This window comes from Candoia aspera, chromosome 5 (assembly GCF_035149785.1).
Source record: "Candoia aspera isolate rCanAsp1 chromosome 5, rCanAsp1.hap2, whole genome shotgun sequence".
NCBI lineage: Eukaryota > Metazoa > Chordata > Lepidosauria > Squamata > Boidae > Candoia > Candoia aspera.
Window position 1 is genome coordinate 36784212 of NC_086157.1, and position 16204 is coordinate 36800415.

The 16204-nt window shown below is 37.4% G+C and overlaps 1 protein-coding gene across 1 annotated transcript in view; it reads left to right on the forward strand.

Annotated features, from left to right (window-relative positions):
- TSGA10 (testis specific 10) overlaps positions 1-16204 on the forward strand; it is a 47810-nt gene that overhangs the window by 17731 nt on the left and 13875 nt on the right. The window contains exons 9-15 of the mRNA XM_063304977.1: positions 476-627; positions 1126-1241; positions 3023-3177; positions 6722-6777; positions 7192-7360; positions 12335-12433; positions 15281-15466. Of these exons, the coding sequence (XP_063161047.1) occupies positions 476-627; positions 1126-1241; positions 3023-3177; positions 6722-6777; positions 7192-7360; positions 12335-12433; positions 15281-15466 (933 nt within the window). The remainder of the gene's footprint in view (positions 1-475; positions 628-1125; positions 1242-3022; positions 3178-6721; positions 6778-7191; positions 7361-12334; positions 12434-15280; positions 15467-16204) is intronic.

The window sequence follows — 16204 nt, forward strand, 5'->3', positions numbered from 1 at the left end:
AGTTTTACAGAACAATAGCTTGGATAATCATTTGATTTCTGACAGAAATCCACAATCCACAGCAGGACTTTGGAGAGCTCTTTTTCAACTCTTGGATGTGAAGCTCCACCTCTCTAGATGCCCATCATCTACAATTGAATGGAGAAATGGAAAACAAATGCCACCTTAGAACAATACCTTCACTGTTGTGGAAATTGCCAGCAGAATAATTGGCCAGATATTCTACCCATGGTAGAGTTAGCTTATAGCAATTCAATGCAAGTGGCTTTTTCTAAGACAAATATTGGTCCCCTATGTTTGTCCTAAAAGCATACTTCAATTTGTGATGGGAAGGTTGTTTTTAGAGGAAATTTACTTTGTGCACACTAGAAAAAAAAAGACACTCTTCCTTCTATAGAAAATTCTGAAAATGCAAATTGAAGTAACCAAATGAAAGTGAAATAATTGTCAGTAATTCTTAATTATTCTTTATCAGCTTGATAATGAACGATTAGAACAAATATCAAAGACAGCATTGATGAAGGAAACTATTGAGTCTATAGAAATGGAGATGAAAATATTGGCAAGAAGGGCAGCAGACTCTGAAAGTGAGCTTAATAGACAGAAAGCAACTAATGCTTCACTAAGGTAAAGAAAATAGAAACAATCATGTAGTATGTAAATATGTTTGTTATTGATTTCATTTAGGACTAGATGCAAACGGTTCTTCATTTAAAAAATTGTCAGATCTAAAAATGTAATAATGTATATTCTGTTTTGCATTTTGTTGACTGTGGGAGCTCATTTCATACTGTAGTTCTAAATATATAGGTGCCTGGCTTGAATATTAAGGATGACTCCCTTTTTAAGTAGTTTATTTTTAGACTTTCTGTGGCAATATACACTATCAGTTTATAGCATCATCCAGTTGCCGTTGTGATGACAAAAAGCCTGTCTCTATTAGTGATATTTCACAACAGTGCTGGCTGAAAGATACGGTAAACCACTAAAGTATCTTATGTCTGAAACTGCTTGTTCTATTGTAAGCAATGATATGGTTCTTCTCATTTATTGCTAAGTTGTTTTTATGGGTATTGCAGATTTATTGCAAAGATTAATTTAAATGTCCTCATTGTTAATCTTCAGCATACTGAATGAAAAGATAGAACATAACTACGCAGAGGCACAACGACAACTTTCAAAGAAAAAATATGAATTACAACTTACTCAAGAGAAAATTATGTGCTTGGATGAAAAAATTGGTTCGTTTGAATAATACTTTTAAATGAAAAGTTGTTTTTAGCTTTAGACATGTCACTTTTATTATACATGAATTGCAGATTCTTTTACTAATGGTGATGGTAAAATTGCCAGCCACAAAAGCAGACTTCAGTTGATTTACATCAGTCTTCCCCATCTGGTATTCAAAATACAGTTCACAGAATTCCTAGTCAATTCTCATCATGAGAAAGCTGGCTGGGAATTCTAGGATTGTAATGTCATTGCATCTCAAGGGTCCAGGTTGAGGAAGGTTGTTTTACTGTTCAGCTCTTGGTTTTTATTTACTTAATTTAGAGGTTCTATATTGAACGTTTGGACTGAATGATCTTCAGAGTAGATTCTAAGTGTGTATGTGTATGTATTTGAATATATGTATGTGAAACTTTCATATAACTTTTATAAAAATATATTTATTCAATAGTTCCTTCTATTCAGTAATAGCAATATTAATAATTTGCATCTATATCTATAAGTAGGGCATTACAAGTGCTTTAAGCTGCTAGCCTAACTTTCTCCATGATTGCTTCTGACCTTTGTTGGGAAAAGAGTTAAATCGTCTTCTGAGCCATTGTCCTCTTTTCCCAAGCTTAGACTTCTGCTCTTCTCTCATTGAACAGTTCTGAAATAATCCTCCAATCTGTTCACTAGTGCCTGGTGGTTTATGAATAACTGTCTACAGGTTTTCCAGCAGATCCTGCCAAAATCCAGATCCCAGCTGTTTGGGGCTGTTGGGATTGAAATTCAGTAGTATCTGTAGTTTGATTAATGGGTGGGTTTTTTAAAGAAGAGATGAACAATCTCATACTTTGCTGACAGAAAAGGAAGTATCCTCATCACTATGGCAACAAATGCATGCTTCCTATCATCTTGTTTTCCCATTTGACTAGCAATGTCTGTGGGTTTGCTGCCAGGATAGTTCATCTATGAGCAGCATAGCCTCTTGTGGCTATGTGATGTCACTGTGATGTCACTGTGAGATCCATGATGGATCATATGTCCTTACGCCTTCTTAAACATTAAAGGTATTTGATGAATGTTGCTACTACACCATTTTAACTCAGTAACAAATCAGTGGCCATTTCCTCTCAGTTACTTAACAGCATCACCCAGTGATATTACGAAGTCTGTCCTCATTACAGATATTCTAGTACCACAAAAGTCAGGTGAATCTAGAGGATGCTAAGAAATGCTACTGGGAAGTGAACCAAGTAGGCTTTTTGAGGGGAAATCTATTTTAAAGGGAGATCAGAAATATACAGCAGCAGGCAGCTCCTTGGAAAACTTGAATCTGAGCTGTATAGATGATAATCAGCATACTGAATTGGGCTTAGAAAACATACTTGAACTAATGTAGATAAAACTACAACAGAACTGTATTTTTCAGGTAATGGGCCCCATTAGCAGTCTGGCTTTGGCACATTAAATGGTAATTCATGAATATTCATCAAATACAGCCACCTATACAGTGCATTGAAATATCCTTTAAAAGAGTTTTGCAGTTTGGCCATACAACCAAACCATAGCTTCTATACAAAAACTTTTCATGCAGGAGTATTCTTGGGGGAAGGGGGAGTTGTCAGAAAACTCAAGATGGCAACTACAACCATGGGATCAAATTCCTGCCCCTTTTTTAAGTGCATAGAAACCATCCTGAGGTCCCCCTCCCCCCAGCCAGGTGGAATGTATGCTTCTGAGAGGCTTTGCTTGATCAGCCTGTATATTAAATTGATTCCTAAATGACCCTTTATTATTTTATTTTCAGAACAACTTTCAAAAGAGAACGTTGAGCAACAAGGAGATATTTGTACTCTTAATGATACAATAGCTGAATTGGATTCAGAAAAGGATTCTTTACAAGATCTTCTAGAAGAAAAAAGAGAAAAAATTGTTACATTTGAAGAAAATTTGGCCGTTAAAGTAAGTTTTAATATGTGAATGCATCTATAGTTTTGATCAATAGTGGGGCCCATTACTTTTTGTATGTTCATAATTTTGTGAATTATAGAGGGAACTTTCTATTTAGCAAATAGTTTTTCAGAGCATCTAGTATATCTAACTTCAGCAAAGGATCGTTACCTTGTCGTGGTGCTGGAGCTTGAGCACCTCAGTGATGCCATGAGCTAAACCGTGAAGGGCCACCCAAGATGGGAAGGTCATGACAGAGAGGTCAGACTAAACGCGATCCCTGGGGAAGGTAATGGCAACCCACCCCAGTATTCTTGCCGTGAAAACTAAATGGATCAGTACAACCAGAGATATGTCGGTATACCATTGGAAGATGAGACCCCCAGGTCGGAAGATGGTCAAAATGCTACTGGGGAGGAACAGAGGATGAGTTCAACTAGCCCCAGACGTGATGACGCAGCTAGCTCAAAGCCGAAAGGGCGGCTAGCGGCCGACGGTGCTGGTGGTGAACGGCGAATCCGATGTTCTAAGGATCAACACGCCATTGGAACCTGGAATGTAAGATCTATGAGCCAGGGCAAATTGGATGTGGTTATTGGTGAGATGTCAAGATTAAAGATAGACATTTTGGGCGTCAGTGAACTGAAATGGACTGGAATGGGCCACTTCACATCAAATGACCACCAGATCTACTACTGTGGACAAGAGGACCACAGAAGAAATGGAGTAGCCTTCATAATTAATAGTCAAGTGGCTAAAGCAGTGCTTGGATACAATCCAAAAAACTATAGAATGATCTCAATTTGAATTCAGGGCAAGCCATCTAACATCACAGTGATTCAAATATATGCCCCAACCACAGATGCTGAAGAAGCTGAAGTAGAGCAGTTCTATGAGGATCTGCAGCACCTACTGGACAACACGCCTAAAATGGATGTTATTTTCATCATGGGAGACTGGAATGCTAAGGTGGGCAGTCAAATGACACTTGGAATTACAGGTAAGCATGGCCTGGGAGAACAAAACGAAGCAGGACTTAGGCTGATAGAATTTTGCCAAGACAACTCACTCTGCATAACAAACACTCTTCCAACAACCTAAGAGACAGCTTTATACATGGACTTCACCAGATGGACAACACCGAAATCAGATTGACTACATCCTTTGCAGCCAAAGGTGGCCGACATCTATACAGTCGGTAAAAACAAGACCTGGAGCTGACTGTAGTTCAGATCACGAACTTCTTCTTGCACAATTTAGGATCAGACTAAAGAGATTAGGGAAGACCCACAGATCAGCTAGATATGAGCTCACTAATATTCCTAAGGAATATGCAGTGGAGGTGAAGAATCGATTTAAGGGACTGGACTTAGTAGACAGGGTCCCGGAAGAACTCTGGACAGAAGTTCGCAACATTGTTCAGGAGGCAGCAACAAAATACATCCCAAAGAAAGAGAAGACCAAGAAGGCAAAATGGCTGTCTGCTGAGACACTAGAAGTAGCCCAAGAAAGAAGGAAAGCAAAAGGCAACAGTGATAGGGGGAGATATGCCCAATTAAATGCAAAATTCCAGAGGTTAGCCAGAAGAGATAAGGAATTATTTTTAAACAAACAATGTGTGGAAGTAGAAGAAGACAATAGAATAGGAAGGACAAGAGAACTCTTCCAGAAAATTAGAAATATCGGAGGTAAATTCCAGGCAAAAATGGGTATGAACAAAGACAAAGATGGCAAGGACCTAACAGAAGAAGAAGAGATCAAGAAAAGGTTGCAAGTATATACAGAAGACCTGTATAGGAAGGATAACAATATTGGGGATAGCTTTGACGGTGTGGTCAGGGAGCTAGAGCCAGACATCCTGAAGAGTGAGGTTGAATGGGCCTTAAGAAGCATTGCTAATAACAAGGCAGCAGGAGACGACGGCATCCCAGCTGAACTGTTCAAAATCTTGCAAGATGATGCTGTCAAGGTAATGCATGCTATATGCCAGCAAATTTGGAAAACACAAGAATGGCCATCAGACTGGAAAAAATCAACCTATATCCCCATACCAAAAAAGGGAAACACTAAAGAATGTTCAAACTATCGAACGGTGGCACTCATTTCACATGCCAGTAAGGTAATGCTCAAGATCCTGCAAGGTAGACTTCAGCAATTCATGGAGCGAGAATTGCCAGATGTACAAGCTGGGTTTAGAACAGGCAGAGGAAGTAGGGACCAAATTGCCAATATCCGCTGGATAATGGAAAAAGCCAGGGAGTTTCAGAAAAACATCTATTTCTGTTTTATTGACTATTCTAAAGCCTTTGACTGTATGGACCATAACAAATTGTGGCAAGTTCTTAGTGGTACGGGGATACCAAGTCATCTTGTATGCCTCCTGAAGACTCTGTATAACGACCAAGTAGCAACAGTAAGAACAGACCACGGAACAACGGACTGGTTTACGATTGGGAAAGGAGTACGGCAGGGCTGTATCCTCTCACCCTACCTTTTCAACTTGTATGCAGAACACATCATGCAACATGCTGGGCTTGATGAATCCAAGACTGGGGTTAAAATCACTGGAAGAAACGTTAACAATCTCAGATATGCAGATGATACCACTTTAATGGCTGAAAGTGAAGAAGAACTGAGGAGCCTTATGATGAAGGTGAAAGAAGAAAGTGCAAAAGCTGGCTTGCAGCTAAACCTCAAAAAAACCAAGATTATGGCAACCAGCTTGATCGATAACTGGCAAATAGAGGGAGAAAATGTAGAAGCAGTGAAAGACTTTGTATTTCTGGGTGCGAAGATTACTGCAGATGCTGACTGCAGTCAGGAAATCAGAAGACGCTTAATCCTTGGGAGAAGAGCAATGACAAATCTCGATAAAATAGTTAAGAGCAGAGACATCACACTGACAACAAAGGTCCACATAGTTAAAGCAATGGTGTTCCCTGTAGTAACATATGGCTGCGAGAGCTGGACCATAAGGAAGGCTGAGAGAAGGAAGATCGATGCTTTTGAACTGTGGTGTTGGAGGAAAATTCTGAGAGTGCCTTGGACTGCAAGAAGATCAAACCAGTCCATCCTCCAGGAAATAAAGCCAGACTGCTCACTTGAGGGAATGATATTAAAGGCAAAACTGAAATACTTTGGCCACATAATGAGAAGACAGGACAGCCTAGAGAAGATGTTGATGCTAGGGAGAGTGGAGGGCAAAAGGAAGAGGGGCCGACCAAGGGCAAGGTGGATGGATGATATTCTAGAGGTGACGGACTCGTCCCTGGGGGAGCTGGGGGTGTTGACGACCGACAGGAAGCTCTGGTGTGGGCTGGTCCATGAAGTCACGAAGAGTCGGAAGCGACTAAACGAATAAACAACAAAAAAGTATATCTAAATCGATCAAAATAAACTCATTATTTTCTTTACTTGTATGAGTGTGGTATAAATACAGAGATAACAGAAATTTTAACTCATTTATATAATGAGTTATGTAACTCATTATTTTCTTTACTTGTATGAGTATTGTATCAATAGAGATAACAGAAATTTTAATTTGTTTATTTTCAAGGAGAAGACAATTTCAGATTTGAAGTGTATTCTTTCTGACATGGAGCATTCATCAAAGTAAGATTCAGAACTCAATTTAGATTTTCTGTTTAAATTTTTGCTTTAACTTAATATATAATACTAGATATAGTATTTAATAATTATAATTTACTTATAATTCTATTAATAATTAATAGAATAAATTATTCTGTATTTATCATCTGTAAGCAATGTTTGATTCCTCAGTATTAAAAGGGATTTGAAGTGTCATAGTTTTAAAAGCTGTAAATAGAAGTAAGTTTTAAACAACTGTTTTAAATTAGAGTCTTTATATTATGGAAGAAGTGTGACATTGTATTCATAGTTGTTAGTACTCTTATTCATGTGGAATTAGTATTATGAGGAGATTTTATGTCAGTCCTTTTTTATTTTGGATTACAATGTTTTATGTAAAAGTTTTGTGTGAGTTTTTTTTTTAAATTTGTTACATAGGCATTCTACTGAAGCATTACGCAAGTGTGAACAAGATATTGACAGACTACACCACCTGTTAGATGGTGCTAATAATGAGCTTAATCAGACTGGCAGGGAGAAAGATATATTAACTCGGGAAAATGCAAAGCTAAAGGAACAACTTTGTGGCTTTAAGCAGGAAAATCAGGTATAAATGTCAATTTACATTATTATAATAATATATATATATGTATGTATGTATGTATGTATGTATGTATGTATATAAATAAAATATTAACAACCTATGGTTGCTGTCTACCGTTTCACCTTCTGCCTCAACATCTCTCTGTCCTTCCATTAAATCCCTATTCAAATATTACTTCTGTAAACCTTTTCTGAACAACAGACACTACCTTTGTGTAGCTCTTTAACTCTGATATTTCTATCATCTTTAATTTATTGGATCATCTCTTTTTAGCAGGGGAAAAGTTACCATTTTTTGAAAATCAGTAGTTGGATATGTAAACATTAACTTTCTTTCAAACTTTTCTCTCTCTCTAAATGATTTAAGAACTAACAAAATTCATAATTGTAGATATACTTCTCTATGAATGAATTCTATTGATCTCTTAGGTGCTTATATTTGCCTTTAATTGCATTGTTAATAATTATAATGGTAAAAACTGCATGCTATCCAAATAAGTATAATGAAATCCCATTTTCAACTTGCTTTAAAAATGAAACTAGCCTTGGATGTCTACAAAGAGATAGAAAGATTTATTTTATTTTATTATTTTATTTTTTATCCTGCCTTTTTTGTCAAATCAAGGCAGCATACATACTAACGCTCTCACCTCCTATTTTCCCCACAACAACAATCCTGTGAGGTGGGTTGGGCTGAATGAAGTGACTGGTCCAAAGTTACCTAGCTGGCTTTTATGCCAAAGGAAGGACTAGTACTCACAACTTCCTGGTTTCTAGCCCAGCACTTTAGCCACTATTTACCAATGTTTTATGTATCCAATATGGCCAATGAATTCTGATAATTAAGGTGCTGGATTAGGATTGGGAAGACCCAGATTCAAATCCATTATCAGTCATGCAAGCTCAATGGATGACTTTGGACCATTTAACTTCATAGGGTTTTTTTGTGTGTGTGAGGAAAAATTGGAGGGAATACTATATATATCTTTTTGAATTCCTGGAGAAATGTGGGATTTAAAGCTATAAAAGCTGTAAATAAATACATATCTTTGGGTTTCCACCATAATATGTGGAGACTATGCCTTGGAATTGTGCTTCATCAGATCTTTCCTCTGTGATGTTATAGGCTGAAGTAAAAACTTCCCTCTCCACGGGATTATTTATATTCTATGAGTGTTCTTTGTAACTGAATAAGCAAGATGGAATTAAACGTTGTAGTCACCTCTTTCTCATCTTGGATATGTGGAGCAGATGCATCCTAAGGAATGGGGAATATTCTTGTGATTTCTATCTCTTAAACAATGAAGGGGGTGCATGAATAAAAGACTAATGACTTCCATTTGCTTGCCACCTATTTTGCTGGGATAAATACCCTTTGCATCACCACAGAACATTTTATGCTATGAGCTCTGCACTGGAGCAGACCATGGCTTCTGATCCTCAGAAGATGTCATTTTATTGGTCCAGATTGTACTTTATGCATTCCATTTGTGTTAATAAAAAAAGAAATTTATCAAAATTTAGGAAGGCAGTAACAAAGAAGTCACACAAAGCAAAGTGGTGTGTGTTTTCCACTTTTCCACAAGGCTTTTCACCACTAGGTACTCCTTTCCTTTTTACATTTTTGTCTCTTTATTCCATAAGCTTACCATCCTCTTCCTTGAAGGTCTGACTTCCATGCTCCAGCTGAGCAGAATTCAATATTTTATCTTTATTTCTCATCAAAACTTTCTAAAGTGACTCAATTATGTCTACATTGGTTGCTGATGCTTCCTTCATGGAATCTAAGTTTTCTGTTACCAATAATGAGCAAGCCATTTCAGCCTTTAGCTATCTCAAATTTGCAGCTGTCACACTGAAAATAGCTTTCTGCTGGCAGTTACTATAACCTGGCATGCAAGTAAACTAGCAGCTCTCCCTCTTAACCCATTAATTATATGTTGTTGTTCAGTTGTTAAGTCATGTCCGTCTCTTCGTGACCCCATGGACCATAGCATGCCAGGCCTTCCTGTCCTCCACTGTCTCCCGGAGTTTACTCAAATTCATGTTCATTGCATTGGTGTTGCTATCTAACCATCTCATCCTCTGCCATCCCCTTCTCCTTTTGCCTTCAGTCTTTCCTAGCATCAGGGTCTTTTCCAGTGAGTCCTCTCTTCGCATTAGGTGGCCAAAGTATTTGAGCTTCAGCTTCAGTATCTGTCCTTCCAATCAACAATTAGGGTTGATTTCCTGTAGGATTGACTGATTTGACCTCCTTGCAGTCCAAGGGACTCTTAAGATTCTTCTCCAGCACCACAGTTCGAAAGTATCAATTCTTCGGCGCTTAGCCTTCCTTATGGTCCAACTCTCACAGCCATACATCACTACTGGGAAAACCATAGCTTTGATTATACAGACCTTTGTTGGCAAGGTGATGTCTCTGGTTTTTAATATGCTGCCTAGGTTTGCCATAGCTTTCCTCCCAAGGAGCAAGCCTCTTTTAATTTTATGGCTGCAGTCACCATCAGCGGTGATCTTGGAACCAAGAAAATAAAATCTGTCACTGCTTCCATTTTTTCCCCTTCTATTTGCCAGGAAGTGATGGGACCAGATACCATGATCTTAGTTTTTTTAATGTTGAGTTTTGAGCCAGCTTTTGCACTCTCCTCTTTCACCCTCATCAAGAGGCTCTTTAGTTCCTCTTCACTTTCTGCCATTAGGGTGGTATCATCCGGTATCTGAGGTTGTTGATATTTCTCCCGGCAATCTTAATTCCGGCTTGTGATTCATCCAGCCCGGCATTTCTCATGATGTACTCTGCATATAAGTTAAATAAGCAGGGTGACAAAATATAGCCTTGTCGTACTCCTTTCCCAATTTTGAACCAATCGGTTGTTCCATGTCCAGTTCTAACTGTTGCTTCGTGACCCGCATACAGGTTTCTCAGGAGACAGGTAAGGTGGTCTGGTACTCCCATCTCTTTAAGAATTCACCACAGTTTGTTGTGATCCACACATCAAAGGCTTTAGCATAGTCAGTGAAGCAAAAGTAGATGCTTTTCTGGAACTCTCTTGCTTTCTCCATGATCCAGCGAATGTTGGCAATTTGATCTCTAGTTCCTCTGCTTCTACGAAACCCAGCTTGTACTTCTGGTAGTTCTCAGTTCATATATTGCTGAAGCCTAGCTTGTAGGATTTTGAGCATAACCTTGCTAGCATGTGAAATGAGCGCAGCTGTGCGGCAGTTGAACATTCTTTGACATTGCCCTTCTTTGGAATTGGAACGTAAACTGACCTTTTCCAATCCTGTGGCCACTGTTGAGTTTTCCAAATTTGTTGGCATATTGAGTGCAGCACTTCAACAGCATCATCTTTTAGGATTTTAAATAGCTCAGCTGGAATGCTGTCATCTCCGCTAGCTTTGTTGTTAGTAATGCTTCCTAAGGCCCACTTGACTTCACTCTTTAGGATGTCTGGCTCAAGGTCAGTGAGCACACTATCATGGTTATCAGGGACATTAAGATCTTTCTTGTATAGTTCTTCTGTATATTCTTGCCACCTCTTCTTAATTTCTTCTGCTTCTGTTAGGTCCCTGCCTTTTTTGTCCTTTATCATGCCCATCTTTGCACAAAACGTTCCCTTGATATCTCCAATTTTCTTGAAGAGATCTCTAGTCTTCCCCATTCTTTTGTTTTCCTCGAATACGTTGCATTGTTCATCTAAGAAGGCCTTCTTATCTCTCCTTGCTATTCTCTGGAAATCTGCATTCAGTTGGTTATATCTTTCCCTTTCTCCCTTGTTTTTCGCTTTCCTTCTTTCCTCAGCTATTTGTAAAGCCTCATCAGACAGCCACTTTGCTTTCTTGCATTTCTTTTTCTTTGGGATGGTTTTAGTTGCTGCCTCCTGTACAATGTTATGAACCACCGTCCATAGTTCTTCACGCACTCTGTCTACCAGATCTAGTCCCTTAAATCTATTCATCACCTCTGCTGTATATTCATAAGGGATATGATTTAGGTCATACCTGAATGGTCTAGTGGTTTTCCCTACTTTCTTCAATTTAAGCCTAAATTTTAGCCTACTTCAAATAAAAAGTAGTATTATTTCCAGACATGTAGTTTCTTCCCAAGGTTGTTTCTGGTTTTCACTTTAATTAAGGCATTATTTTGCCAGTGTTTCCTTTGGCTTCAGCAGCCCCATTGGAGACAGTCCCTTACCCCATAGAGCAGCGTTTCTCAACCTTTTGACCCTGGAGGACCCTTGAAATATTTTTCAGGCCTTGGGGAACCCCTGCATATTAAGGCTCAAATATAGGTCAGAAGTTACAAAATAATTATATTTGTTTCATGAGTAGCCCTGTATATATGCATTAACAGTGTTCTTAAACTGAAAATAAAGAATGAAACGTACCTCTTTAATATGAAGTTGCCCAAATTTGAAATACTTGTTTTAAATAAATCATCATCTCTCAGGGAACCCCTTGTGACCTCTTGCAGAACCCTAGGGTTCCATGGAACCCTGGTTGAGAAACCCTGCCATAGAGTTTCAAAGAACTTCATATTTTCACATGAACAAACCTGTGCATTTAAGAAACAAAATCAACAATCAGAGTGGTTGTTTATGAACTATGAACAGGCAAGAAAGGTTTTAGCAACATTCTCACAATGGATTGCACATTGGATTATCTGTTCATCTAGCATATGTCTTAGAAAGGTTTCTGCTACCTCAGCCCTTTGCAGGTCCATTCATCTAGAGGAATGGCTGTGTCCACTGTGGCTTTCTCTTATATAGTTCAAGCAGCAACCTAATCTTGGCCCTCAGCTTTTATTGAATGAAGAATGACACTGCTGAAACACATTTTCCCAGTCATTAAAGTTATTTCTCTTTTTATTTTCTAACAATACAACTTATTAATGCTTTCAAATATCAAATCCTATTTAGAAAATATAAAACATGAATAAAATAAACATATGAAATAATGGTTTATATTTATTTGACAGATTCTACTTGAGAAACTCAGTAAATGTCAGAATGATCTTGATGATATGAAGTTGAAAACTGAAGATTTGCAAAGACTGAAGACCTTACTGAACTCTAAAGTAAATGTATACTTTGAAAAGATACAACTATAAAAAGGCTCAGTACAAGGCTTCCTGCAACAATAGGCAATTTCAGGTGTCTCTTTCTTTTAATGGTAGAAAATGTTAGAGTGGGCATGGGCAATTTGCCCCCCCATTCCCCCCTTTTTTTTAACTCCCAGAGATGTCTCTGAACATGATTATTGATAATTGACTGGACTGCAGAGTTTCCTATCAGTTTGTGATGAAAGAACACAGGAAAGCCATCCTATAAGCTGTAAAATTGCCATATGACATTAAAAGGAAGGAAAGTCTACAAAAGACCTGACCCTTCTGACATATGTGATATGGCCCTACACATCATACAGCCTTTGGCCACCAAAAAGTTTTCCATCTCTGCTTTTAGAATGCACTGTCATCAGGGCCGCAACTAGGGTCTGTGTCACCCGGGGCAAACATAGATTCTGCACCCATTTTGGCGCCCCACCAGCGCAGCGCTCAGGGCACATGCCCCAGTTGCCCCCCCCTAGTTGTGGCCCTGACTGTCATTTCAGGATATCTCCTTTCGGGCAAAGATATACATTGCAAGATAAATATGAGATTTCCAGTTCCATGTTTCCCTTAAAATGCTAATGTAGAGAAAAGGATTTTGAAGAGAGATTTGTCAGATGAGAAGAAAGTGCTTTTTTCTTCCTCATCTTGATTCTCACGAGTGATTTTTCCCTAATTACTTTTCTCCCTTTACCAGCAAGCTTCTGAAAATAGAAATAACTCTTCCTTGAAATATATTGGTGGAAAATGGCTACTGAAAAAGTTCCAAGGGAAAGCTGGCAAGCTCAGGAAGAAGTTATAACTGCCTCTTCCCTTTGGTTATATCTATTCCTTTCTCTTCTAGGAGCTAAATCACATAATGCAAATTGCATGTTATCCAGATCCAATTTCTTAACTGTAACTACACAGCAGCCCAACCTGGACTGAGACTACTGTCCATATAAAGAGAGAGGGATAATACCTCCTCCTGGGTATACGCCATGCAGGCACAGTTTGAAAAAGAACAAAACTTTGGTGCTGATGGGGAATTTTTCTTAAAAGTCACATATGCAATGGGAAGAGTAATTAAAAAAAAAAAAACTTAAGAGACCAGGGAGAAAGATTAAACTTCCACTGCACTAGTAGTCCCAGTCCAGATTGTGCTAAGCATTGACTTACAATTAACTAAATAACATTTGAGTATTTTAAATTATTGTCTAGTTTAACACCAAGTCTTTAAAGCAAGATTTATTTTTTCCAAAATTGCTACTTACATGGCTATAACCAACTATACGTCTTATCATATAAATAATTGATCACAGTACAGTAATCTTTAAATCCAGTTTTCATGGCCCACTGGAGGGATAATCTTTTCTTTTATGAAATAAAACAAGGATAAATATATGTAACTTATGAATTTTCAGTATTCAGATATCTGAATACAATGATCTTTTTTTAAAAAAAATCAAATTGGTCATATTAAAAATCAGGGAGAGGAGTTATGTCAAAGATATAATCCAGTTATGTAATTAAATTGAAAGTATGGTATAAAATATGAATAATATAAATATAATGCACATTCCAAATAGATATTACCTGTAATATTACCTATAACATTACGTATAATTTTACCTATAATTTACATTCAAAACAAGTAGGACTCAAAATTTAAAGACATTCAAATGAAAAACAATAACAGGGAGTTATTACCTATCCCATTTCAGGAAATCTTAATAGCCAATTTAGGATAAAAATTTCAGCAATTAATATAAAAATCTTGTTTATATTTTGCCAACAAAAAGTTCCTTAACTCTTGTAGCCCCCTAATGATGACTTCGCTGATTGTTTTTTTTAGAAATTTAGTGTTCATTCTATGATTGAAAGTTCTAGCTGACTGCAGTAAGTAATCCTGTCGGGGATTAAAAAAATATTTAGTTAAAGACTGTGCATTGAATTTATGTGATTGTGCTCAGACAATAGATAGATAGCAACTTTTTGATTAAAATCTCATAGGTTAGCTTTGACACTTTTTAAATGTTGACCCCTAATGATTTAATTGATACTAATTGGTCATTGTGTGATTACTTAAGATTTGTACATTTATACTGTATATTTTTATGATCAACATTTGCATATGATAAATTGGATCCAGTATTGTGAGAGCAGAATGCTACTTATCAAAGATTGATTTCCCCCCACTCCTGCCTCTCTGCCTCCACTCCCAGCAGCATGCAGGAAAATTGCACTGGAAAAGAGGGGTGCTAGTATGGCATAGGGTTAAAGTATTGAACTAGCACTGAGGAGACTCAGGTGCAAGTCCACTGACAGCCATGGAAACTTACTGGGTGACTTAGGGCCAGTCACTTTCTCAGACCAACCTATTCTCACTGCTTTGTACTGAGAAAGTTGGAGGAGAAAATGCTGTATATGCCACCTTGAGCTCTGGGGAGGTGATAAATAAGATAAATAAAATCGGCAGCATTTTGTATGAAAGAACTCTCCCTTTCATAAAACCTCTAGATATCTCCAGTTGCTGAATGAATACCTGTACTGCTGTTGAGAATGGATATAGTTATTTGAGGTGGGTGGGGTTATCAGCCACCTTTATTAAAAATAGCATGAAATAATGAAGCGATATATTTTGTAACGTGCATATTTGTAATGTGCATATGTGGTGCACTCAGCCAATTCCCTTTTAATCTAAAAGAGGTGGTAAAGGACTCCAGGATTTTATACACAATTACAAGCACACAAATGTACCACTGGACATTACAGTAGTTTTAGAGGGTAAATATGTAAACTAACTATAAAAAAATAAAATAAAATTTTGTATTTTAGGAAAAAGAAAACGGAGATCTTTGTGAAAACTTCCACAGGTTACGTGAACAGGCAGACAAATGGGAATCAAAGTTCCATCAAATGGAAACAGATTATAACTCCATCCAGGTGGCACTTCTCAGTGTAGAATCTGAGAACCATAGACTGAAAGAGCAAACAGAATCGCTTGAAATAGCAATTGGACAAGTAGGTTTTAAAAGCTTCCTCTTACACTCCCTGTCTCCCTCCCTCTAATTTTAATTCAATGGCTAGTTAGTAAAGCAGCTGCTTAGATTTTTAAAAATCGTCTTTGTGACACTTTTCCTTATTCTTTACCTCCCACATGAGTAAAGCGTTAAAGAATTTTTTTGTCTTGTTTTTTTTAAAAGAACTTTATTGATTTTCAAAGTATAGTTAAAATACAAAATATAGAGCATAGATAAGACAGAGTACAGAACTAAAGAAAAAAAATCTATAAAAGTGCAGAATTAGATAGAAGCAGGAAAAAAAGTGACTTCCAACCTTCTCCAGCACAGATATAAATGCATTTTATATGGATGTAATCTCTTACCATTAGTTAAACCTTAGTAACATTATTTCTATAAAATCAAACTATTTAATCATCAAAACCCAAAATCAAAACTTCATTTTTTTCGGACACAAGCAAATGGTCTAAAAGTGGTTGCCAAGTAGAAACAAATCCAGACAGTATTTTATCAATGCTGTTAGCTTAGCCATTTGGGCCAATTCCATTAATTTAATTATCCATTCTTCTACTGTAGGGATTTGTGAATCTTTCCATCTTTGTGCATATAAAAGTCTTGCTGCTGTAATCATATATAAAAGCAAAGTCCCATGCTGTTTCTCATCAATCCCATGAGAAACTGTTCTGGTTTCTTTTGTAAATCCACTTTAAGAATCTTTTGAATATTAACACATATTTGA